Source organism: Rhipicephalus microplus, chromosome 6 (assembly GCF_043290135.1).
Source record: "Rhipicephalus microplus isolate Deutch F79 chromosome 6, USDA_Rmic, whole genome shotgun sequence".
In the NCBI taxonomy this organism is placed as follows: Eukaryota; Metazoa; Arthropoda; class Arachnida; order Ixodida; family Ixodidae; genus Rhipicephalus; species Rhipicephalus microplus.
The window spans coordinates 20,509,230-20,536,918 of NC_134705.1; the positions used below are offsets into that span (position 1 = coordinate 20,509,230).

The 27,689-nt window shown below is 43.9% G+C and overlaps 1 protein-coding gene across 4 annotated transcripts in view; it reads right to left on the reverse strand.

Moving 5' to 3' along the window:
• Plc21C (Phospholipase C at 21C) overlaps window positions 1–27,689 on the reverse strand; it is a 685,580-nt gene that overhangs the window by 55,516 nt on the left and 602,375 nt on the right. For all 4 annotated transcript variants that reach the window (XM_075865841.1, XM_037419231.2, XM_075865843.1 and 1 more), the window contains 2 exons: window positions 12,583–12,659; window positions 9,413–9,508 (listed from right to left, as the gene is read on the reverse strand). In XM_075865841.1, the coding sequence (XP_075721956.1) occupies window positions 9,413–9,508; window positions 12,583–12,659 (173 nt within the window). The remainder of the gene's footprint in view (window positions 1–9,412; window positions 9,509–12,582; window positions 12,660–27,689) is intronic.

Sequence of the window (27,689 nt, forward strand, 5' to 3'; positions counted from 1 at the left end):
ATCCTCCAATGGGGTCCCCGCTGGGCCGCGTCATTCTCATCAAATTCGGAGCCGCTGCGTGTGGTTGCAGTCAAGGACGAGTGACATCGCCACGCATTGCGTAAGACTCGCCAGACAGGAAGGCGCCGATTGCTTCGACGGGCTGAGGGAGCTCGCAGGTGCGTGACAGACCTGCACCGCCGCGTGATGACGCCATTGAGTTGACTGCGTCAGGCGGGCTCGATTGCTGGCCTTGACACAGATTGCCTTTGCAGAAACATCCTCGTTCAGTGCGGACTCTCAGGCGTAACAGCACGCCTGCCACCAGACAATGCGCTGGAAATACGAGCTGCTTTCACGTGACTCGGATGTCAAGGGCGCTCGTTCGCCAGGTCCCTCCAGGTTCGCCTCCAGGTCCATGGGGAGAATGCAGCTTCAGACTCTGTTTCGGGAACACATCCCATTCTTGAGGACGGATCCCAGCTCCACTGGCTTGTCGCCACAACTTGTCGGCCAGCTTCGCTCGTCTCTTCTGACGATCTTTGGTCTCAGCAATTGTCGATGGTTCTGCAACTTGTCAAGAACGGTTCGACAACAGACAACACACGACACAAGCAAGTGCCCTCGGTCACCCGACAGAACACCAGACAAAGTATAGTACATCATATACCTAGCTACGTGTATATCAGAATTTCGTTCCCTCTAGACTAAGAGGCACATGTGGGACACAAGACTCTTAAAATGAGAACTCAAATTTTTGCACGTACAACAAAACATAACGAAATAAAATAGAACATAAAGTTGGCTCATTGAGATCACTCTGGACGAGAGCGCTCGGCTAAGGCCGTGATGAGGACAAATTTTGCCCCTAATCACCAGCGAGAAACCAAAAGGTGGAGAAGGTACTAACTAAAACGCATGGCTCAATGCATCTGTATTTACTAGCGTTTAGCTTTCCTTTTTTGTAGTGAACGTCAAAGTTGTGCTTTTGGAGTATCGTGCTCCATCTCAGTAACCGGCCACTTTTGGGCAACATGTTATTTAACCAAGTTAAAGGACAGCGGTCCGTTTCGACCACAAACCTCGAACCGGAGACATAACAGACTAGCTTTTGAACGGCCCACACGAGGCAAGAGCATTCCTTTTCAAAGGTACTGTATGCCTCTTCCCTGCCGCTGAGTTTTGGACTTAAATACAAAAATGGCTTTTCGTTACCAGCACTGTCATCCTGGCACGATAAAGCTCCCATGCCGCGATCACTCGCGTCGCATTGAATCACAAATCTCTTAAAGCAATCGGGTGCCATGAGAACGGGCTTTCGCCTAGGGCCTGTTTCAGCTGGCAAAACGCATTCTCCTTTTCCGAGTCCCGAAACACTTTAACCGGCTCGGACTTTCGAAGTGCGTCATTTAGAGGGCTGGCAATGCTAGAGTAGTTTTGCACGTAATGGTGATAGTATCCAGCTAGGCCCAAGAATGCCCTTATCTCAGATTTTGTGGTTGGTCGTGGATAGATCACGACGGCAGCTACTTTAATTTCTCAAGGTCTGCGCCGGCCATGCCCCACAACGTGTCCCAGGTAAGACACCTCACCGCACCCAAGGTGACATTTAGTAGGTTTCACGGTAAGGCCAGCCTCTTGCTGTTTGCCCTGTTAAGGATCTACTTGCCGTACCCGCTATAAGTCTACTAGCAAGATGCGCAAACAATTTTTAACACCCCTGTGTTTACACCCTCCGCATTAACTTTGGTTTCAAAGCGCTCTGACTTGGCTTAAAACGATCAAAGCTCGCTCACTAATGCTTCACACAGCCCTTCTCTAAAACTACTATAACCTGAGCTAGAGTAGTCTGGTGAACTGAGGGGAAAACATCAGGCACACACCGCATCGATGTCGCTGACGCCGGCCGATCCCACCACTGCCACCACTGTTACGAAACGCGCCTTCGACGATGTTACGAAGGGCGCCACGAAATCTCACCGCTGCTCTCACTGTTACGAAAGACGGCGACGCCAACACGGTCCCGAAGGCGCCACTGCTTTGAACTCCACCGGGAAGGTCACCAGCCATTTGGTAGTGTAGGTTTCTTAGCTCACGACTGCTTCTGCACAGGGCTGATAGACGAGCGGACGAGACGACGGTGAGTTAAACAAGGTTTATGTACAGCATACATACAGAGGCGTTACAAATTCGGCACTGGGGCCGACAGCTTAGAGACTCGAAGTGCCGAGCTCTTTTCTCTGACACGTAGGTCTACTGCGCGCGCCGCGCTGCAGGGCTTTTTTATATGCACTGGGTGGATTCTTTGAGTAACCAAATGTCCAACCAGAAGCGCCGCTGGTCGTGAGGTCAGAATCCTCCAATGGGGTCGCCGCTGGGCCGCGCAATTCTCATCGAATCCAGAGCTGCCGCGCGTGGTTGCAGTCAAGGACGAGTGACGTCGCCACACATTGCGTAAGACTCGCCAGACAGGAAGGCGCCGATTGCTTCGACGGGCTGAGGGAGCTCGCCGGTGCGTGACAGACCTGCGCGGCCGCTTGATGACGCCATTGAGTTGATTGCGTCAGGCGGGCTCGATTGCTGGCCTTCACACAGATTGCCTTTGCAGAGGCATCGGCGTTCAGTGTGGACTCCCAGGCGTAACACGGGGCGCCCCGTACTTCAAAACAGCCGCCTATCCTGTTCACGTGGTCAACGTCACTGCAATGTTGCCCGTGTCCCACACCCACAGTACTGGCAATGCAAGTTATTGACTAGGAGAGAAAAAATAATAATGGCATTCACAAACACAAAGAAATTAAGAAAAACTTATTTCTCGTTGCGTGTTCTGCCTGCACAAACTGACCTTGCACAACCTTGCACGACCTTGAATCTAAATGTGGCGCTCACGATCTGGCGCTCATTCTGCCATATTCCTCATAATGCTGAAAACACGATAGTTCCTCCATGGCCTCCAAGATAGAGGGCTCGCAGCGGGTTTCTCTACAGCCGTCCCAATTGTTGCGCTCCCCAGCAAAACCAGCGAGTATCATCTAACACGCACAACCGAGAAAGGGTGCTCATATTGTGGGTTCCAGTGGTGGTGGAGACCACGGTAGAAAGCCGAGCGTGCGGGATTCTTGCGGGCACATTTTTTTTTTCTCAGGTGGGAGCAAAAATCACCGCCAAATCTTTGGCTGCTCTGAAGGAAAGTATTTTTTTCTATTACTGCTTTTATTTTGTTCCAATTTGCAAATAAAAGCATGGCAACTGCTGAATTCTTCTCATATAGATCACTGTAAGGAGGTATTAATTCGTCTGTGACAATATTATTTTTTTTTATTACTCTCCACTTTGTCTCGGTGCTAAATACCTACCTGGATTTGAGAAATATAGAGGCATTCTAACAATCCCCCTTTTCTGAGATGCGTACATGGGTGAAAACTGGGCTAATTATCATCGTCCAATCATATTGCCCTCCTATTGTTACACATCGTTTTACAATTTTATCGCGTAGGAGATTTATTAGGCGGTCAACAGAAGTGCTTTTATGCTATAGATAATTGATTGTCCTGGTCGTGCAGCTTATTAAGGTGATAAGTAATTCTCCCGGAATATTGTGGAAGGCTACGAATAGCTGACCTACATTTACTCCCCGCGTCTTTCACAATGAGAGTGCCCGAGTTATCGTCTTTTTTTTTTTGGTCTTCTATATTTTGATTATGTTTTGGTAGCACAATGACAATATCAGTATCGTGTTTATTTACAGTGCTTTCGACTACATTCAAATCAAAGGGTTGCTTGCACATGCTGTTGAACGACGTTTTTCGAAAAACCAAGTATTCGTTAAAGCAGACTACTGAAGAATAGGAAGTGTTAATTGTCACTGCTATGTAACGCACAGCATTTCATACAGTTACACAATACTGAACGCGTGCGGCATTCTTCTTCAAGCAAAAAATCTCCATGGTCGTTCTTACATTGCCCACCATATCCACTGAACATCGTAAAATTCAAAGTGCAAATGGGCGACCATAATTGACCAAACCGCACCTGTACCCAGCCCATGAATGTCACACAACTGGCGACGATCAGTCTAGAAGTATTCTAAACGCATGGTGACCACCTCCATCCTCCTCTCTATCTCCAGCTTCTGCGACGTGACGGGAGGTAGTTGGAAACAGAAACTGGGGAAGCCTCGCAGGCGAATGCTAAGTGTCGTACGCTTTGACAGCGGGGCTTTTGCGGCAGATTTGATGGGACCGGCGCATTGTGAGGAGAGAGCATGAGAGTTGTTGATGCTGGGCGCTGAGTTTGGTCGGCTCAGCAACCATTCCTCTCCAGCGGGCGTTATTTCTTGGTAACACGTTCATGCTGTGATGTTTGCGTAATTACCTTGCATGCATGCGTCAGTCGCATTCTGCGTAGATGAGAGCAAATTTGATGTGGAAGTGAAAATGATTGCTAGATTCAATAGTAGCAATTTATTAATTAGGTTGCCGACTGGTTGCAGCTATAAAATTTATGCTCTATGTCAATGCTGTTGTTTTTTTTCTTCTTATTAGAGAAAGTCACGTGAAGCCTTGTATCTTCCTTTTAAGTTCAGGAATATGTCGTACTGCTAAGGACGGATGAACACACGCACGAACGCTTTACCCCACTTATCATAATTCACTCTGTGGATAAGCTGTGTTTATTTTTTTTTTTTCACTTATCTCTCATGCGCCGATCAGCACTTTTCTCCTCGTTGAGAGAAGTCCCACTGAACGTGCCTCATCTATGGAGGAGACCAGTTGTGGTTCAATATTGTATAATTAATGAAATAAATTCAATTTGATTTGAGCACGGCTAGACAGCAAACGTGCCGGCCTAAGAAGCAAAGAAGGCTTCTAAAAAGCAGTAAAACCGCATCGCGGCGCAGCTGTGATTACATCAGAGCATCTGCAAGAATTCTTGAAACAGCGTTACAATAAATATCAGCGCTAGTTCCATGAAAGAAACAGAAAAGGAAACAATTTATTCAAATGTAAAGAGTAATCCATAAGCCTAGAATGCGGCCCTTTTTTGACTTCGCTTGTGAATGAGGCTGTCATTTTTTTTCTTTTTCGCCAGTGCCCACCTCCTTACTGTGCAGCCCGGTAACTTCGAAGTATAGTAAGTTTACAGCACACACAGATCTCTTGCAGAGGCATCGCACTTATAAGTATGGCGCAGATCTACAACAAAAAAAAAAAGCTGGTTTGAGAATATATACGCACAAGCATTGCCTTTGCCACTCATACACCTTGGCCCCGACATTCCGAAATTAGTGTGAAGTTGTATAAAAGCGCAAAATTATTTTTTTTCTCGCCACATGCAAGCTTCACCAACAGCGCTGCAGCCTTTTCTACCATACAAAGGAGCACTGCGGTGCAGAGAAAAGAGCGAGCCACGCCCACCTCTGGAAGCACGCTCTCTTTGTGCAGTTGGTACAGCCAGAGAGAAACCCGCCATGCATCCTCCATTTCGGAGGCCATGGTTCCCCCAGCTACAGCGGTAAGTAGTAGATATAAATAGCTTGCTCTGTGAACGTTCAAGAAGGTACTCCTTCGTAGCTCAGGGCTTAACACCCCGCACTCACACTACAGAGATCCCACGCTCGATTCCGTGCGACAGAGTTTTTTGTGGATTATTTTTCTTTCTTGCGTTTTCATACAGACACGTATACTTATATGGTGAGAGATGGCGACACCAATGCCGGCGGCAAAATCCAGCTGAGAGTGTCCATATAAACGCTTTCGCAATAAAACCAGCCGAGACTCCCTTTATAATTGTTATCACAATAAAATGGTTGATGTTAAGACATAGTGGCAAGTGGCCATGTAGATAGATAGGCACCAGTCCTGCTGCGTTATTGCGCGTTTAATCTGTGCCATACGTTGTAGTCATGATGACGGTAACATGGCATTAGCACAGCTACAGGAGGTTTTCAAGCTGCTTAGGGTTAAATAACATCTCAACAAGACTTCTTATATACCTTTGAACTATCCTTTTTGGACATTTGCTAGAAGTTTTCTAGCTTTTCTTGTGTTTCGTAGGAAGTTATGTGGGCCAATGACAATAAAATGTTTGCAGGTATAATGTGGCAACGAAAAGCACAAGACCGGGTTGATTGGCGGATCATGGGAGAGGCCTTTGCCCTGGAGTGGGCGTAGTCAGGCTGATGATGATGATACTTAGTCTAGTCAAAACTGCTATAGAATGTCTTCAAAAGGCCGAGTTGGTTCACACGATCTCGTTATGTTGTAGCGTGCAGTATTTTATTTTTTGATATTGATACTTCTAATGTAAATTAACAGACAAGTTTTCAAATTGTACTATTGTTGCAACATGCAGGATAGCATCACACGCGAGATCATAAAGGCAGGAAAGATGTGTTCATTAAAAGATGATTTTGTTAGCAGCCTTTTCTCACGCTCACCAATAAAGAAATGTTTCTTTGCTTGGCGGTGTGGTGTAATTGTGCATAATGATTGTGTTTTGCACATGAGTGGTGCCACTGGTGGCTGTATGAAAGTGAATACTTTTGCAATAATCGAATTGCCAGTTCGGCGCTCTGTTTCGTCTCCTCTATCCCCTCCTGTCATATGCTTCGTAAAGCACTCTTTAGCTACTGCAAGACCAGCAAGCAATAGCGTGTTTATTTTGTTTTTTTTATTGTTTTGTCAACCTTTTCAGTTTTGGAATTGGTGAATGTGGTCTTGTTCATTACGAGTTCAGGCTCTGCATTGATCAACATTGGTAGCTCTTTTCATAGTAAATATCACACAGGCAGCGACAAGGGCCTCATCATAGAAGATTGTGATGACTATGGATGAATAGAAATACCTCTTTTAGATCACTGTTCAGGACTTGTACATTCATCTTGAGCAAAATGTAAAAATTTTTTTCCTGAAGAAAGACATGTTGCATTAATTTGATAACAATTGTTTGGGTTCAACGTCGCAAGACAACACCAAATAATTATGAGAAAAAGTGATTACGAGATTACGAGAGAAAGGCTCCAGAAATTTTGACCACCTGGGGTTCTTTAACATGCTCCTATATCTATATCTAAACTCGATGCCGCGGCGTTCGAGTTAGCGTACCATTAATTTGGTTTTGCAATACTGCTGACATGACAACCTATGTGTCGTTTCTTTATTGACATGCAATAAATCTTTGCAGCACTTTTTATGTTGTTTACTCTGATTGATAAACTCATGTTGAGGATCTTCAATGTTGCTAGGAAGTTCACCGTTGTCAGAGTTATCATGGAATAACCTATGACTGCTCTTCAAAAATGTGTTGCTGGAAAATATCGCAAGCACAGAGATGAATTTATTGTGTAAAAGACATGGAGAAATATTTATTTTGGACAGTGATATATTCATACTAATATAAGCTGGTTTGGCTACAACATTTCACAAATATTGGCATTCTTGTAACAATTCACTGGCTTCAATTGGATCTGCAAGTAGCTGTACAAGTAAGGTTGGCTCATGAGCAGTGATGTTAAGCATGAGTATTTATTATCTAAATCGATAAGTTAAATTATTCTCGTCCCTATCATTGGAAGCTCCGCTCTGTCACTTGCTCTTTCTTTAGATATGATGGAATCGATATGCCTACTGTTGAAGAAGCGAAGTGCATGAGAAAAAACCCGAAACACCACACCATTGCCTTGAAGTGAATGTGCTTGACAGTTAGCATATGTTGCGAATTACTCAGATGTTTCTCGTTGTAGATACTTTGAAGTAGCAATGAAACATTATTACAATAATAAGTCGCATATATCTTGCAGCTGAGTTTCTAAAAAGTTGCCTAAAATTGCGCTAACATCCAAGCAGCACCGCGAAAATGTCAGTGTGTGTTGCTATAAGGTGTCGCAAAGGTTGCCGTAATTTATTAATATTTTGCTTGTGTACATAAAGATGACAAAGTCAGAGGAAATAGGGAGGGAAAGGGCTGAAACCTGTCATCTATAGGAGCACGACACCTGCCTGCTGCTTCGGGAAGGGTAGACTTAGAGGACAGGAGAGAAAAAAGAAGGAGAGTGAGGAGGAAGGTAAGAAAGAGGAAAAAACACACACACAAAAAATAAATATACACATGAAAAATGTCAATCCATGCGACGCCAAGCTTTGCAAGACTATTGCATCAAGTTGATATATGCCGTACCTAAGTTGCACGAAGGTTGCCTAACTATTGTAGGACCTTTCCTGCAGCATCGCAAAAACGTTGCATTAACATTACTACATGATGCAGTTAAGTTGACAAGAAGATTGTGGAAATGTTGCAGAAGTTTTTAAGCAGCGTTGCAAAAACGTTTCGTAAGTGTGGCAGTGTTGCCTTTTAATGTTGCGGGAATGGGACCAAAAGTCAATATTAGCAATGTTTAGTAAATGTTGGAAGTTTACATTGCCGCAACACTGTGACAACAATGTGTGCTTCTAGGGCATAACTCAAATATAATCAATTTCGCTAGTACTCAAGAACAGCATGATGCAAGGTATTATTTGGAGCTTATATGCTTTTTTTAATCCAAATTAACTTAATTTTCATGTCCTGACCATTTTTCCGGAGTGTTCGATTTTTCATGCTATTTTGTGGTTCCTGCCAGGTCCGGAAAATTGGTCGGTGACTGTACCAATGTGCACAAAGCAGTAGCATGACAAATGCATGAAAAATTGTGGTACTATCTACATCAGTACAATGGCCACATTACATACGGCATAGAATATCATGTACCTTAGAGCAATAGTAAGACATGCAAACTTCGCATTGATATTTTTTACAGACTAATTCTAGTGTTTTCTGTGACAGAACCTTTCACGTTCACAAAGTTAAAGGCTTTAATTTAGAACCGCAAGAAATTTTAGGAGCAGCAGAAATTTTTGAAAGAAGAGACTACTGCATTAGCTGCCTGTCGGTTGCTGTATCATCAAAAGAGAGAAGGTTTTTAGGTTTTAACGCGTGATGCGTTAGTGCTTTTGGTAGTTGGTTTTCGGTTTTCCTATCTTGATTCCTTCCGCTCCAGCATTGTGAATTGATTGTGGCTCTGGGTTTCCTTACTGTTGAAATTGTCTTTGGATTTACTCTAGTCAATTGATGTATGCACGTGAATAAAGATACCTTTTAAGCAAATGTGGCTGTTAATAAGATCTGTTGAAGTTAAGCACTTTTGTTATCATTTTTGTGTTCTCTCAACCCGGTGTGCGCCAGTTATTGTAAATATGACCAACCCACTAGCCCACAAGTACATTTTCAGCAAGGCTAAAAAACATATTTCGAATATCTGCAGTGTCCTTATCAAGAGCGCTGCAGCTGAATGATTGAAGTATATAACATCAATATTTTACAAAATATCATGAAGGTGCAGATGATGTGCTGGCCCCTGAAATGCCGCTTTTCAGTGTGCTTGCATGCAACTCACCTGTCTAGTTCATTCTTGTCCTTGTGCTTTTTGTTGAGGTTACGCATCTCCTCTTTCGTCTGCGCTTCTAGCCGCTTCATCAGCTCACTCACCTCCCTGCAATATGCATGGGCACCTACAGGCCTCATGTTTGCTCTTCGTATTGACTCATTTATTATTTTGAAAGCAGGGTACATTTTAGATGCTTTCACACAGCTGCCTGGAAATATGCCGTCTCACTCACGCTTAAATGAATTAGTGCATTTATGTGCTGGTTCAAGTAGCTGGAATAAAATTTTGAGGTTATGAGAAAGCACGAATTTCATTTAGTCATCCCAGCGCAGGGGCGTAGCCAGGGGGCGGCACACCGGGCACATGCCCCCCCCCAAAAAAATTTTTGTTTGCCGTGGCATAGATAGAAAGAAATGGCCATTTTAAAGGGCTGCCCCTCCCAAAATTAGGGTGGTTCCCCTCCAAAAAAAATTTTGGCTATGTGCCTGCCCGGGCATATTTATCTAAGCACGAAAATTTCTGCATTTCTTGATTAATAAAACTTACTGTGTGCACAGCAGCCGACATTATAAAAAAAAGTAGCAAATTCTTTAATCCTTTAAATCCTTTATTAATGCGCCTCATCCTGTTAGAAAAGTACCGGAAAGCATTTGCAAGTCGTGCATTTACTATAAGAGAAGTCTTTAACTATAATAATAATAATAATAATAATAATAATAATAATAATAATAATAATAATATTAATAATAATAATAATAATAATAATAATAATAATAATAATAATAATAATAATAATAATAATAATAATGCCTCAGAAATTTAAGTACAAGGCAGACGCAAAAAAGATGTCATAAGCACGTTGATAGAGCTGCAGCCCTAACAAGGAGATACAAAATAATTAGGCAACAAGATAGATGATTAACACAAGATCAAATAACAAAATTTAGAAAACAAGTATGTCTCTGAAATAAATGTTTTTGCTGGGCTGGTCAATTCATCACAGAAGAGCACAAAAAAGCATAGATTCATCATGAAATAAGCTCACGTCCTATGCTTAGGGGTTCACTGTTTTTGTGTGACAGTGACACGGTTGCAAGCTTGGCCAAAAGAATGCTTTAGTCTTTTCGCAGCCACCAAAAGGGCGTCTGTGTTTGTTTTACTTAAATACACATTTCAAGAATTGAATTGATGAAATATTTGGTGCTTGTAATAATGTTTTGCCATTAGTTTGGGTAATCACTAAATTTTGACCTGTGCATTTTGCTGGAGTGATTAAGTGCCATGCACTGTGTTGGCTGTCTTCACTAGATGCACATGACCATCTGGCTTGTAAGAAAGTGCACCTTCAAAACCATGAAATCAATATCATGTACAGTTGGGAAGTGAGTGCTCACTTTCCTTTTGCCCATACTCATGACAATGCTCTAGGCTATAATTTGGTTTGGAACGCAGGCTGGAGTCAAAATGCCAAAGAGGGCTCCAAAGATATGGCAGTGATGGGAGTGCTGCTCCAAGTTCTCCAAACTACTCAAAAAAAAGCAGTTTGAAGCAATTAGAATAATTGCTGTCTGATACTGCTCCAAACAGTAAATTTTGTTAATAGGTGCTCCAAACCTGCCCCGAAATACACTGAGGGAATGAGAATTATGAACTTTCATTATCTGATGTACTCATAAGTCCTAAAGAAACTTAAAATAATTTGTTTACTATCATCCCAGTGTGCTACTAGTGTGCAGCATTATTGGATCTGATCTCATTTGTGCAACAAGAATTGACATATTAGGCATATAGCTCATTTGGCTATTTATTTCCTCATCTACACATGATGGCTAATGTGGAGAAAAACCTGAAAGTGAGCATAATTGCTTTTATCTCATACCGATGATCCACTGCTTATTTGGCAACAGTTATATGGTACTGTGGTCACTTCTAAAATGTAGCACTCCACTTTTCAGTTTCATATGATTTCTGCCACAAATAGTACTAGTATTTTTTTGTAAGCTCATTTCAGAGTACATTTTTCACAACCTGTCATTATTTGCTACGTGCAATTTAGATTGATTGTTGTTTGTTAAATATATTTTGTAAGAAATAATAATATTTAGGAGATGCTTTACAATGCTCTGAACTCCAGTTGATGTATGATCGATTTAATATCTGCTTCTAGAACACCAATAGCTATTCTAAATTAGAGCTCTTTTCTCCTCCGAAAACGCTTATATATGCTACAAAGCAGTAATTTTCCCCCTCCAAAGAATGCTCCAAATGGTTAAAAATCACTTCCATCACTGGTATGACGACATTTGGCATGGCAAACAGATAAAAACATCAAAATGGACGTATGACAATTACAATAGCGAAGCTTCCCTAGAAGGAGTCTTGGTGGTGCCCCTTGTACGATGTGCTATCATCTGAGCAATGTCAGAATTATTATATGAATTCCCTCTCAGACCTCTTATTTCAGCTGTCAGCATTTCTAGAACTCTCATTCATTAGACCTCCTATCTGACAGAGCTTCGCTCCAAAAGAGCTGCTATCTTAGCCACCATCAAAACCCGCTCTGATGCACCCCTCGTCACTTGATTGTCCACAGCGCACTCCTGTAGTGATTTTTGCCAGCTTCAAACATCTGTCTTACCCTTGATGAAACAAATGCTCCATGTGAGCATCTGTATCGCTCTAGTGCTAGCATGGTATAGCAGCGGATCGAGTGATGGTAGCCTAAACTTATTCGATACAATAGGAAAAAAAGCTGCACAAAATGTGTGCACAGGACCATGTTGTTTTATGCGAAAGTGGCACTTCTCTAAGCTGGAGCAACTAGCTTCCTTTTTGCAAATGTGCAAAGCTCGACTAAGTGGAGGCGAGAATCGGGTCACAGTTGGTGCTTCGCCACAAAAAGAGCGAAACGAAAGTTGACAGATAACACTACAAGTAGCACAACTAGTCTGCTGATACAGCAAAGGAGTTAAACTGCCAAACGATTTCAAGTCCAAGGTAGTGGTGGCGATGGGCAATAGAATCTTAGTTCGGGTGGACAGTAAGGAGTCACTCAATGTTTAATATGGAGGTGCAAAATTTCAATAAAAAATAATTTTCGAATTGTCCACAATTGGTTGCATCTACTATTTAAGACCACAAACATCCTTTGTGCACTTTGTAAAGTAAAATAAACATACCTGTCATGAAGGTTTTGCAGGATCTGCATCTGTGCCGCTTGAGAGGCTTGCATCGCTTTTTCCATGGCGCTGAAAAGCTGCGAAGCACAAGAGATGAGCATTAACTTTTGGTGCTGAGCTGTCCGTATATGTCAGACGTGAATTTTGATTGCCTAGACATTGATGCTCTTTTCGAAGCAATCACACTTAATGTATGTTCCAGCATGACACTAAACTACAGCCAGCACAAAACTAATAAAAAAAAAACTAGGTGATTTTGTGTCCACGAAAGGTCTTTGTTACTGCTGAAAAATTTACCACGATTTGTTGTCAAGCAGCAAGCCTACTTGAGTACCACCAATTATTCGTCTCATATTGATAAAAAACTGCATGCATCTCATGCCAATAATTATTTCATGCCCATGCACATCTAACAACTTGAATTACCTACCACCTAAATACTTATTTTTTTAAATTAAGACATACTGCAGACAGAAGGGCCCAAGCAGTAGTGGCGTGGCAAAAACAAGGTACAAAAAAACATCAAAAAAGAGAGGCAACATTATAAGTATAAAATGAAATAAGGGTAGCAATACAAAACTTACCACATAAACAAAGCAGATACATGTTCAGAGTAATAAAGAAAGAGAGAAAAAAGAAGCAACAAAAAATCGCTACCCAAGCACTCCATACAGATGGTTAGCCAGGGAAAGCTGAAACACGCTGTCCCAGTCTTTAGCAGAGGGTTCAAGCTGACGCTGCAGTGAAGCCTTTCAGAGTTATTGGTTACATGTTCGTGCTTCATACACTCTTTTTATTTGGGTTTACCACAGTATATTTCACATGACGCACATTGTGCCTCTTATGATCACGCTAATGAAGGAGTGTAAACAGCGGCTAAAAGTGTTTTGTAGTGCATTATTCACGGTGGTTGTTCTCGAACCACAAGCTGTCACAGATGTCGCAGCCAAAGTCAAAGTGCCGCAGGAGAAACTCTCGCTGACAGCGGACGTTCACCCCAGCGAATCTATTCCTGCAATCATCACATTGACGCTGTTCTGCCTGCAATGCCGTGCTGTTGCAAGCATTTGCCATTGCGAGCTAACTCTGTTAGGCCTTTGAAAGTCTCAAGTTTCACCCATCACTGAAGAGGGGCGAAAAGATCAACAGCTGAAGAAGAACCACAGTGGCCCCGTTAAAATCTGCCCTCGGGGATGGCAAAAATTTCGCTAGAGGCACCGTAGTACGCTCAAAATTGAAAGGGAGCCACCGTTTTCGCAAAAAAAGTGCTATTTTCTACACAATTGAAAGGTAAAAATTGAATTCCGCATTGTGCGAAGTACTTTAGGGCATTACATTTGTTTAGCAATCGTGGTGCCATGTGGTTTCTACAATAGATTCTCTTATCGGTGACAGTGACGAAATGAAAAACATGCGCCACGGCTATTCGGCTGTTCTTTCTTGCATTTTTTACTCACTCATGTAAGCCACTGCAGTTGTTGTAGGTATAGTTGCTGTACTACTGTATAGTGCTGGAGGAACTGTCATACCGGTGAAGGCATTGATTTCTGCAAGTTCGACGGCAATTGCATGTAGATTTCTTTTGCCAAGGCACACATATTTGTTATTTTTTGTCGGTGATTCTAATGATTTCACTCCCTGTTAGGCCCTGTTACCGCGGTCAGTGTTATGTATTTGTGCACTATGTACATCTGTGCTGATCCTGCACATATTAGAATGTTTGCGCTTCTCTCGACTTTCACTCCAACGTTATTTACTTGCGACACCTCCCCCCCCCTCCTGTGCCCTCGGCTTCAGCTATAGTGAACTAGAACCAACTATGGCTTCACCGGAATATGTCGTAAGGCAATGAAAAATGGGGGTGTTGAGCCGTACTCGACGAAAGCAATAGCTGAAATTTGAAGCTTTTAGAAGCACCTTACCCTGATTTTTACGACTCTTTTGTAATAATAGTTCCCACAAGCAAAACACGCTTTTTTGTTAGTTTTGCCTTTGAAGACAAAGGCAAGTAGTTTGCAAACTCTCGATAATGGGCCTGACACGATAGATTTATTTTTTGCATTAAAACATCACTGCTGGTTTCCTGTCAATAAATACTATTGTTCTCCATACTCACTTGTCAATTTTTTTTACTGATGCCAATTGCCAACTTATGCCTTTTGGTTCTATGTAACCTGTGCATGCACAGGTACTGTGTTCCGAAGGGCACTTTTGTGTGCTGATGGGCGTAATGACACACTTAAAACACAAGCGAAAGATAACGAGACACTCGTAGCATACGCAAGGTTAAGCCTTTTCTGCCCACTTCTGCTGGAAAAGAATAGGTATAGAATAAATAACCAACCGATGCACCCGTGTAATGTGCATACACACCCGGTAAAAAATAAAAAGATCGGCCATTCGCTTTCTTCTACCTATACAAAAAAACTTGTTTTCTGCTTCTTGTTTGCAAGTGTGTTAAAAGAGGAAAAAAGGAAGAAATAAGTGTGGTGCCATTACTGTCTCTTTTTATAAAAGACACCTCAACAGCACTGCGCGGGAAATGGGGGATGAAAGTTAAAGGGAGAGAAGAAAAAAGGTAAGAGACGGATAGAGGGTAAAGAGTATTCGCGCGACACGAGAACACCCGCATGCGACAAGCAATTGACAGAGAAGACTGTCGAGAAGCCGGGGGATAAACTAAGCAGATGTTGATTAAAATTGGCAGAAATATTCAGCATGTCTTCCTAATGCTTCTTTTAAAGTTTCAGAAAAGCATCTTCAGAACTTTTTATTTAAAAAAAATTTTACTACTTGCAGTCCTTAGCACAATTCACAACCTGGAAAGTTTAAAAAATGCACTAGAAGGCTAAAAGAATATTTGCTGTACAGCTGAATGCACGCTGAGTGTCATGACTAGCCTGCTTTATTTTTGTTGCAACACAAAATTTTTGTATTGCGATTCTTTTTGCAACCTTCACACAAGGCACACTCAAGGGATGAACAACTAGTCACATTGTAAAATTGCAGAGTCAAACTAAGAAAGAAAGTGTGTCACGACATACATTGAAGTCCAAGGAATATGGCAAAAAAAAAAAACTATCAAGATAGGCCAAACGGTTACAATGAAAATGGCTGCGCAATCTCAGCAGGTAGGCAAAAAAAAAAAACACTTTTGAGAAAACGGCTCGAGAAGTCTTTCTTTGCCTCCACTTATCTAAAATGCATTTGGATCATAGTTCTTGGTGTCCTTTGTGATGTGGGGCCTCTTGGGCATTTATTGCTTGCTTTGGTGCACTTTTGATGCTTTTTCTTTCTGTATCCTTCTCTGCAGCTCTGTGAATGAAGTGCTTTCCAGGTTTCAGGCCGAGCAATGCACAAAACTATCGATAAGAATGAAAAGCATCAGAGTTGTACTTGCAGATGGCCTTATTCACAGCTACTTTGGCGGTAACCAATGAAGCATTTTGTTTTTTAGGAAGAATAGACCAAATTACTGGATGGAGACTCTCAGCTGCGTTTTGAATTTTCTTGCCTTGGCAACGACTTAGCAACTGATGGTCAGAAAGGCATTGGTAGACTGGCAGCAATGCAGCTGCAACAAGTGCTGCCAGTTTATACTTGTGCGGTGGTGGAGCCTTGCCTTCAACTTCTGTAGCACGGTACTTGCACCAGCTCAGTGGTCCAGGTGGACACAATTTGTGGTGCGGCTCTTCATCTCTCGAGGTGATGTGATAAAACGTGGCCATTATGGCTCTTTACATGTCATCAACTTCAGTGCTGTCATAGATGGCCATCCCATAATAATTCGTTAGTATTTTATTTAGTTTTTAAGTCAGGCCACCCTTTCCTCCAATGGGTTGATTTTTCTTACTTCTTGCTACAACTGTTCGCAGAGCTGAACCCATCTTCTTTTTTACCTGATTTATGCAAACTTCTTTTGCCAATAGAATGAAGCCGTATGTTCTTTCTTTAAAAAGAGCCAAGAAAGTATGACTGTCACCATCACAAGCAATGAATGTGTACCGGAGGTCGTTCTTATCCAGCGACCTTCTAAACAAAATTAGTGCAGCCTCGATCTCCATTCGGCCTGAATTTACGTTGATGTTTTTTCGACAAACATGGGCCTCTTTCAAATCCTTATAGCCCTTATCATTTTCTTTTGGCCGAAGTGCGCAGCCATGGCATCTGTTGAAGAGAACGACACATTCAAGCACCAAACCAGATGCGAGATGTATGACCACGTGTCATCCATGTCCCACCATACACTACTGTGACATTCTTAAATGTCTCCTTGATTTGGCTGTAAACACAGTGCACAGCTGTCACAGAATCTGCAAAAACACTTGCTGCAGCCATTTCACTGAAAAATTTGAACTTTAATTTCAAACGTTTTGGAAAAGTTTTGTGGTGTAGGCAAAAAAACATCAAAAGCCTTGCCCCCCTCCATTCTTGATGATGACCACTCGGTGGACACAATGCCACAGCTATTGCAGTTCAATATCATTCGTGCTGCCAAACCATACCTTGTCCCCAAATGAAGACGAAGAAGTTTGAATAAAGAAGTTTACATTGAAAGCATCTTGGGCACAAAACATCTTTAAGGCATTTATTGCTGCTAGCTGTGCAAGCAAAAACTCTTCTGCCAGTTCCAGATCAGTGCATTGCTCATTCTCCCAAAGAAGCTTCATTTTTCGCTCAGTTGCCGAAACGGATTTGAGCGAGGCTTTCACTGCCTCTGCGCACTCATGAGAAGCTTGTGGCGATATGTAACGAGGCTCCGACCGAGCTTGAATTGTACTGGCAGTTACTGATGGCATTTCATCTATGCCCGATGAGCGCGGCCGCTGGTCGGAAAAGTCGTCGATTGACGAGCACGGCCGCGGGTCCAAAAAGTCATCAAGCGACAAGCACGGGCGCGGGTCCGAGAACTCGTCGAGCGATGAGCATGGGTGCGGATTCAAGAAGTTGTCGACCTATGATCGCGGCCGCGGGTCCGAGAAGTCGTCGAGCGGTGGCACGGCCGCACGTCTGAGAAGTCGTCCAGCGATGAGCACGGCCGCACGTCTGAGAAGTCGTCCAGCGATGAGCCCGGCCATGGTTCTGAGAAGTCGTCGAGCGACGAGCACGGCAGCGGGTCCGAGAAGTCGTCGACCCACGATCGCAGCCGTGGGTCTGAGAAGTCGTCGAGCAGCGAGCTCGGCAGCGAGTCCGAGAAGTTGTCGAGCGATGACCGCGACAGCGGGACAAAGAAGTCGTCGGCTGACGATCGCGGCCGCGGGTCCGAGAAGTCGTTGACCCAGCAGCACGGAGCAAACGGAAGCGTGTCAGCAACACGTTGAGCAGCAAAGGCAGCACTGGAAGCTGACGATGCTTTCTTTTTCCCGTTCGGAGATTAGCGCTCACGACTTCCAAATTGATGTAATGTTCGGTATCTTTTCTTACACCATGGCCTATCCATGATCACTGACAAGAATCTACGGCGAAACCGTGCCGCCAAATACCGAAATATTTGCTCAGCGCTTCAATAGCGTGCTCGATGGCGCAAAACGTCGGTAAGTGAATCGATGCGGCTCTACCCTTTAGATCGGATGGCGACTAACGCCACCAAGCCGTAATACTTGGCGAACTAACCACTAGATTTATCTTTTTTTTCTTCAAATAGTGAAGTTGAGGACTGGTACTTTGCAGGGAAGGGTTTACTTTATACTTGTGCTTTGAGTTTAGCCACTAATTAGATAACCTTCTTCTGGTTATTTCTACCCGCTTTAAGTCTATTCTGCCCTCCGAGTCCCTAAACACCAGTGCTTTGAAAAACTCTGCACCATCATCCTGAACTATAGGATGAAGCCCTTTACAGAACATTATCAAGTGTTCAGCAGTTTCCTCCTCCTCTCCACATGCACTGCATACCATAAGTCTACCCCTTCGTATTTGGCACGATATGTCTTGGTTCGCAACACTCCCGTCCTGGCCTCAAACAGTAGAGAACTACACCGAGTATTATCATATATGCTTTCGTTGGCAATTTCTTGCTTAACTTCTTAATCATGCCAATTCTCCACATATCGGTCTCAGCTTCCTTCACCTTCTTCTTAACCGATAATTCTTTTTGGTTTGGCGCCCTGCTGTTTTCTAAGTATTTACCAGTCAATTTTCTGGTTCGCTTCCGCCATTTTGTATCAATATTTTTCATGTACAAGTAGCTGAATACCTTGCTAGCCCAACGCTCCTCCCCCATTTCTCTCAATCGCTTCTCAAATTTTATCTTGCTGCTAGCTTCCCTGCCCTCAAATGATGTCCATCCCATATCACCTTGTACTGATTGATTTGGTGTATTCCCATGAGCTCTTGAAGCAAGCCTACCTATTCCACGTTGCTTAATTTCTAATCTTGTTTGAACTTCTGATCTCATGCACAAGACCGTATTGCCGAACGTCAGACCAGGAACCATGACCCCTTTCCATATTCCTCTCACAACATCATACCTATGGTAATTCCACAGTGCCCTGTTTTTCATCACCGCTGCACTCCTGTCAACTTTAGTCGTCACGTATATTTCATGTTCCCTTAGGTACTCGGCCCCATTGCTTATCTATATGCCCAGATATCTGTATTTATCTGTTATCTCTAGCGTGACCTCCTGTATTATAATCTCACTACCTTTATTATCATTAAAAACATGACTGCTGATTTTTCCTTACTGAATCTGAAATCTAACCTATATCACTCACTACCGCAGATGTCCATCAATCTCTGCAAATCTTTCTTGTTGTTGGCCATTAGCACCATATAATCTGCGTACATTAATGCAGGTAGTGCCTGATCAATAAGTTTTCCTTCTTTGACGAAAGAGAGGTTGAAGCCAAGTTCACTTCCCTCTAACTTGGCCTCTAATCCTTGTAGATCAGCATGAATAACAAGGGTGACAGAGTCAGCATGAATAACAAGGGTGACAGAGGACACCCCTGCCTAAGCCCCCCTTTCACCTCTGTGGGCTTGAATACCTCTTTTTCCCACTTTATAACTACCTTGTTACTTTTATAGATTTCCTTTGAAAAATTAGTGACTCCATCTTCTACACCTAGTGTGTCCAGTACTCCCAGCAAGTCCATCTTGAACCACGCTATTGCACGCTCTCTTCATACCCAAAAACGCTAGCCACAGAGGCCTGAGTTCCTTTTCTGCTATTTCGAAGCACTGCGTCATTGAGAACAGATTGTCTTCCAACCTATTGTGTTTCTGAAACCTATTCTGCAGTTCTCCCAGCACCCCCTCATCCTCTATCCATACCTGCAGTCTTTCTTTTATAATCTGCATCGCCAGCCTGTAGACCACTGATGTCACTGTTATAGAACGGTAGTTGTTTATGTCAGCTTTGTCCCCCTTTCCTTTATAGATCATGCTCATCCTGCTAAGTTTCCATCCATCGGAGACTTCACCATCGTTTATTGTTCTGCTCACTGCCTCTCTCAAAGTCTGTTTAAACTTCAGACCCAATATATTCATCAGCATAATTGGAATGCCATCTGGGCCTGTTGATGTACTACTTAGAACCCTCTTCTCAGCCTTTTCACTCTCGTTGTGAAAATGGAGCCATTGCGCCACTTGATCCATCCTTGTCTACTGTGGTGCATAAGGCACTTCTTTGTTGAAATTTTTCTGTCACCCTTGTTCTTATATATTCAATAGCTTCGTCCCCTTCTAGCCTAGCACCTTGAGCTGTAGTTATAAACCTCTGCTCCAGGCTTGTTTCATTTCGTAGGAAGTTTAGATCGTTCCAAAGTTTCGCAGCTGTCTTTCTGTCCTTTTTATGTACTTCTACCAGCCACTGAGCACCCTTTCTTCTAAACTTTTCATTGACCAGGAGGGATGCTTCCCTTCTAGAGCTTAGAAAGATGTCCCATTTTCTTTCATCATTGTCTGTTGGTTCACCCTGCTGCTTAGCATGTCTGTGTTCCTAGAGGCTTCCCGACGTTTTGCTATGGCTCTCTCAACTTCCTCATCCCACCAATTGGGCTTGTGTCTTCTTTTCCGGGGTGACTTGTCACGTGCATTAGCAAGCTCTAGCTCAAACAGTCTAATTAGATTCGTGTATGTCCACACTAATTTATTATCCTCAGTATTTTCTCAATTTCTTTAGTAGCAATTTCTATTTGCCTTTCTGAATGAAAATTTTCCTGTAATTGCTCATCTTGTCTCCTTCCCATTTTCACTGCTCTTCCAAAACGTAGCTTGATAGGTTTGTGATCACTACTCAGACTTCTGGAGCCACCTTCATCTATGTGCATTCCCCTGAGCTTATCATACATCCTATGTGACATCAGTGCGTAATTTATCATTGACTGCAGCCTTCCTACCTCCCATGTTATTTGCCCTTCACACTTCTCAATACTGTTGCAAATGATCAAATCATGTCTTTCACACATATGCATGATCATTTTGCCTGTTGCGTCAGTATACCCATCTATATCTTATATGTGCGCATTCATCTCTCCTAGTATAATTATCTCACACTCTCTTCCCAATTCCTCAATGTCCTTTGATATACGCTCCACCATTGCCTGGTTTTCTTCTCTGGCCATTGCTCCCGTCCAAAAGTACATCAAACCAAGGAGTGTCATCTGCCCAGCTACTTTCCCTCTTAACCATAAATGTTCCATGCATCCCTGCTTGACTCATTGCCAACCCATGCTCTTATGTATGAATGCACCGATTCCACCCCCCTTTTTTTCTGCCTTCTCTTCTATTGCAATATTCCCATACGTAGTCTGGATTGCAAGGTGGTTGCTCCATGTCCCGAAGATGTGTCTCCACAACCCCATATACCATTAGTTCCTCCTGCCTCAACTGCTCTTCTATCTCTTCTTACTTTAACCTATTCCTGCCACCCTGCATGTTAATATAGCCTATGTCTGACTTAGCTCGGCCCTTGTGCTTGCGTCGATTTCTTCTCCTATGGACTCCATGTGGCTTGAATATTTGTGCCCCTTTAGAACCGTCTTCGGCTACACTGTTGGCCTCAGAGCTCTGGGCCCCCATAAAAAAACTGTGGCTTGACAACCCATCCTATTACCAACCCTCCTGCCCATTGCACCGGGCTCATACACATCTTGGTTCACCTCCATTATGCTGTATCCGAGTTGCCGGCTCATACCCTTGATCACACAGTTGGCCTCCACTACCCTCCTTTCAATGTAGGACTGTGGATATGGTCCCATGCACACTCCCAGAGGCGTCTCGGAGTCTACGCATCCCATCCTCTAACTGTCTTTGAAGGTTATGATCCTTGCCCTTCAACACATCATTGAGCCCAGCATGAATAATGACGAGATTTTCGCCCTCCATGCTGTCCTCTACAAACTCCTGAGCTTTGGCCAGTGCATCCACCATGCTCTTCCTTGACTGGGCCTCCACCCTCCCTCTCCCATCTTCCTTCACTGTCTTAAAGACGCCATCCCTAACCCCGGCCACATTAGAATCCCCCACCACTAGGACCCTTCTACGCTCAAATCGCTGGCTTCCTGTTTTGTGATGGCGTCCTCGTTTTCTTCACCCGTTTCTCTCTCTGCCATCTGTCCTGTGTTTCTGCCCTGCTTGAAGACTGCCGCACCACCGAGCTGTATGTTCTCGGAGCCTCCGTGCTGTGGCCAGACACTGCGGACCCCTGACCTCCCTTCTCACCTGTTCCTTCCCGCCTGTCACCTTCTCTGCTACCCATGCCTTTCGTCTCACACCGCTCGGGTCCGGGGCAAAGTGCCATCAGCTCCTTTACCCTCGGCTCGAGCTCGGTCCGCCCTTCTCGTTCTCTTTGAAGGTCGCCCTTCATTTGCTCTAATAGGCTGGCGGTAGCCTCCTCCCGCTCAAACGGCGCTCCGAGCTGTTTTTGGAGTTCTATCCTCTGCTCCTGTTCTGCCCTAAGGTCCCCCTGAAGCCCCTCGATGCTAGCCTCCGTACGCTGCACGGCCGCCTTCAGTACCTCGCACAGGCTGCACACGCAGCCTGCCTTCTGCGCGTCGGCCAAACTCGAGAAACCTGTCTCGTCCTAGTAGCACCAGCGCTTGCATTCTTCGCACTGCACCAGCTCACTCTCGCCCGTAGCTTTACTAGCCTCCTTAGCCATTTCCTGCCCGACCATCGAACCGAGTGCCCGACAGCTCTAAGTTCAACCCTAATCTCGCTATCCAGCCGCCTCCTCTAACTCTCCTACCTCAACAACTGTTTGAAGCTGCCGCCTACACCGCACACACACGTGTTCAATTTCACTAGTGGCCTCTCACTAGGTCCACTTCGTGCTCGGTTCTAGCTGTTTAAGAACTAACCAGGTGCCCTGAACTTCTTCAAAACATCCACCTACCCGGTTCACGTAGTCAACGTCACTGCAACTTTGCCCGTGTCCCCCACCTACAGTATTCGCAACGCTAGCTATTGATTAGGAGAGACAAATAACAATGGTGTTCACCAACACAAAGAAATGAAGGGAAACTTATCTCTCGTTGCGCACAGCTCTTGCATCAATCGACCTTGCACAACCTTGCATGACCTTGCAGCCGGTGACCGGTGAAGTAGACCGTGAAATAGCCGGTGAAGTTGCAACCGGTGAAGTGGACAGCGGGAGGCGCGCGGGCGTGTGAGAGGAAAATTAGTGTGAGAGGAGAATAGAGGAAGCAAAAAAGTCTGTCGACGGCAGCAGACGACATTGCCCGAGCAGCAAACGCCGGTGCCGTTGGAAAGACTCCACGAACATAGCACCTAAAGAAAAAAGAACGCTTGCAGTGCTAGTTGCAAGTAAATAGCAATGTTCAAGTTTCCACTTTTTTGTCATCGAGCTTTCATAATTATATGGTATCCCAGCCGGTGTCTCACTGATTTCGCGTTTAGAGGAATTCTACCACTGTGTGCAAGACAAACCAGCCAATTCGCGGTAAGTACTGATCGGTACTGCTGCGCTTGGGTTTGCACATTACTGTATCTGTGTCTTGTTTGCGTGGCCATCACACCCGTTGTGTTAGTGAGACACATCGTGAACCGCAGAGTGGAACAGTTAAAAGAATTCGTCAAACTTCCCATGAGCAATCGATCTCAAACGCAAATTTTCAAACGAGCAAGCAAGGAGTAATAGAAATAATTAGGGCACAGCGTTAAAACCATGGTAGCACGAAATTGCAAGCATCACCTTTGATGAAATAAACCTTGATGCTTTGACCAGGCTTTGATTACGTCTTTGCAGAACGAGAACGGCTGACAGTGGCGGCGGGCGCCGTGCAAGCCAGTGTTGCATGCGGCGTTGAGCTGCCTAAAAAAAAAAAGTGCACGCCAAAGTGGCAGATGGCTCAACGATCGGGTCACTCCTGCTAGGTCGGCCAATGGCGTTTCTGGGTTTCGGAACGCAATTTCGCAACTCACATGATTAGGTGCGTTAACCTAAGCTGCCCGAACCCATTCTAGCCAGCAGAGTGCGCTCCTGTAAACTTAACGGTTAAAAAGAGGCTTCCAGTGTGTAGTAACGAAGTGCGTGCACGACATAGGCTGTGTATCAATACTCACCGTAGATGACTAAATAGACACTGAAATGAATGGCGGCCACCTTAAGTCCCATTTCAATTCTCATGTAGCCAGCAAAATAGCTCCGAGAAGACCGCATTAGGGTGTCTAGAATGAGGAGGTGTGAAAAGAGCCCGCGGAAACCAGTCCCCGAAGTGCACCGATGTGGCAATGGGCGCTGTACGCAGAGGCACATGGCATTGAGCAAACAACGTACAGCGCAGCCTTGTTTGTGCTCGAAGAACATGGCTTGCAGTATTTTTTGCGTGTAGAACTTTCGAACACTAATTGCTTTTTCTCAGTGTATAAAATTTAAAAATTGACTTCGTGTCCTTTTTTGAAAAATAGCGTTCACATGCATTATCATGCTGCAGGCTGCATACAGAGTAGCAGTGCGCGCTAGTGATATCGTTCGAGGCATGTTGCAAATTAAAGCACTGTGTCTATTTTTTTTTTGCTTCTGTCCTGCCATTTTGCCAATTGCAATCGTGTATCACTGAACATTATTAAAGTCATATTCAACGCCTGTTGAGATTGTTATAAACTTGTCTGCTCTTTTGGACCTCTTTCTATCCCCTGGCTGCTGGTAAAAGCGTCGTGTGCACGTTTTATCCGCAGAAAAAAAAAGACATTTTTTGAAAAGAAAACACATTCGTTTGCGAAGCAAGTTACTTTGGTCTGTGCAATAAAAAGCAGTCTACACTACCCAGGCTTTAGCCCACATGGCTTTCACTTGTTGCTCTTTTTAGTTGACCTGGTTAATAAATGAATGCAGCGAGCTAACCAATACAAGCGTGTAAGTGATCACAATAGCATAATGACAAGTTCAGACAAATTGACCTGTAACGTTCTCCCAATCTTTCACTTCATGTCTGCAACAGGCAGTGTGTATGAAGCCGTCCAAAAAAAAAAAACCCCGCCCGCATTTTCCCATGGGGAAGGGGGGGGGGGGCTCGAGTAAATGCATGGCAGAGTGATGGGGCTATTGCGTGAATGTTGTGTAATTGGTTATGATTATGGAATGTTTCATTCTTAATTTGTCTTTGTTATTCTCATTTATTCAATGAAGGAGAAGTGTTGCCTTCAATGAGTGGCGAGACACTGATGATGGGTTGTGCCCCACTAGTGGTTGAAGGTACTGTTGTCACTGTTGCTTCCATCACATCTACTCGAGTCAAGCGATGCGTCAAGTCAAGCGAAAACCAAGTAAAGATGCCCTTGACTGAATTCCAAATGCGCAATCCGCAGTGCTTACATATACGGGGTGGCCAGTGAACGGCTGCGCGGGGGGGGGGGGGGGGGGGGGAGCGACAGTTTTGCGGGTGTCTTTCTGGGCCGGCACGATACGTGAGCATGGACAATGGGGTTGTGGACAACGCCGCTGATGCTGGATCCACAACATCGTGCGACTAAGGAATGCTCCGCATTTAAAAATGGTCAGCTTGTTCTAGAGTGACTCAATTAAATGGCACGTACACCCTGCCTGACAGGTAAAAGAGACCACTTAACTGTGCCCCAACCGGCAGAATTGGGGTGTAACTTCTTTTTATGCTGAGGCAAAACTCTTTGCATAGTTTCTAGTTGATACAAAGAAGATGCTCCGCTGTCACATTTAGTGCGCAACGTAACAGACACAGTGGGCACAAGTTATTCAGCGTGAACTCTTAGCATCAAATGAACTCACGTCTCAAACAGCTCTTCGTACGGCAATGCTCGGAACAGATCCTTTTTCTGTCGACAACCTGTATTTGTAGGGCTTTGTGAATAGAAAATTTTAGAACCAGATCGAATACGAATCAAATAGCGAATCGGATATGAATTGCATATTATTCAAATAGTAAAAGAACAATTTTCAGAAGCTATGGCTAAGGTCATGATCATCATTTTAAAATGACATTTGTTTTTTGTGACAGCATGCAGGTCAAACGACAATACATTCACTCAAGATCATACGTAGTAAATACTAGATTTGCAGTGTGACAGGGGTTTAAATTTCCAGAGTCCTTCCTTATGGCAACTTTCATAATCATATCGTCGTTTTAGGCCATCAAACCCCATCAATTTTTACTAGAGTGCTCTTGGAAAAACTACCTTGCTCGGTGCGAACTCATTCAACAATGTTTAATGTGGAATTAACAGTCAGAAACATTAACAAAAGGATCAGTACGACTAATTTTAATCATTAAAATGCCCTTATTAGATTAAGTGGAGTAAACTCTTGTAGGCAGTGACCACCAATGAAAAATATTTAAATGTTCACTGAAATACAGTGGGTAATTTAGCATTCATGGGGCTATTTTGTCGCCACCTTTTAAATAAAATTGAGGCATACACATCAACAATATGTTTGCTGAATCAACATAACGAATTTCAAGCATAGCAGAGTGAAGATGACACTATTGTTTGGAGACCACTAAATTTTAAATATAAGCACCTTCACTTGTGATCAGCGCGAACTCAAAAGCTCCTTAAAAGGTTGCTCTGCATGCATGCATCTTGATAATCCACCATTCAAAACAGATAAATGTTGTCTCGTTCTAATATGCGTTCCTCCTGAGGGGTTTTTCCAACAGTGCTCAATATTCGAAAATATACTTGGCATTTCGAATATGTGTTATTCAATTCATGAGAAGTGAATTGAACAGAACACCATTTGATTCCTTATTCGAGTTTTTAGGACATTTACACACCCCGACCATTGCCCAAAGTTGAAGTCAGGAGTGGAGCAAGAATGTCAAGCTATCTTCGACATTTTACAGGGCATTCTCCTTAAATGCTAAAAAAGCATGATCGACATGCAATAGAAACCAAGCAAACACCGAAAAAAGAAAGGGGGGGGGGGGATCGATGCCGTGCTGTTGAGCGCTAGGCTTCATTCGGGTAATATTCAACAACAGCGGCTGTCCCACACAGGGTCAGGAGTTTTAGCAGAGCCCCGTGCAGCAGCGCTCCTAGCGGCATTAGCACGCAGAGGAACCCTCTCTGGCAAGGAAAATCCGCGGTGCTCCGCACACCTTCCCATTCTAGCCACCCTAACCGCATCGTAGACAAATACGATGCAGGCTAAGTGCACGAGAGCGAGCACCTAGTGTGACTTCCAGAAAAACCACAATAATGAGCTTCTGGCTTGCTTCCCCATTTGTTCTTACCGCCGCTAAATGGCACACTGCCGCCGCCCCACTGTCGGGCCCGCTAAGGCAGTCGGCGGAAATCGGGGTTAAGCTCTGAAGCGCTCCGCTGCTGGTGTCGCACTCGAGCACACTTGAGTGTGCTGTTCGGAGTGGGCTAACTTAACGAGCCTATTGAATAATGCTGGGTTGCACCATTGCCATCTTACCATGGCTTGAAAAACACACTTTTTTCACTACTTCCAAGATCTTATGCGCCACATTATGTGACAAAACAGTTTTTAAGCACTTCTACGCAGTTTTTATGAATGATATTTTTGAATCGGTGAGATAACAGGTTACGGAAATTGAAAATCGAATTTTCGAAAAATCGCTTATTTGGCCATTTTTCGCGATTCGAAAGCCGCGTCCCCCCTTAAGAGAAAAGAAAAAAATCACTGGACAAGTTGAAAGATG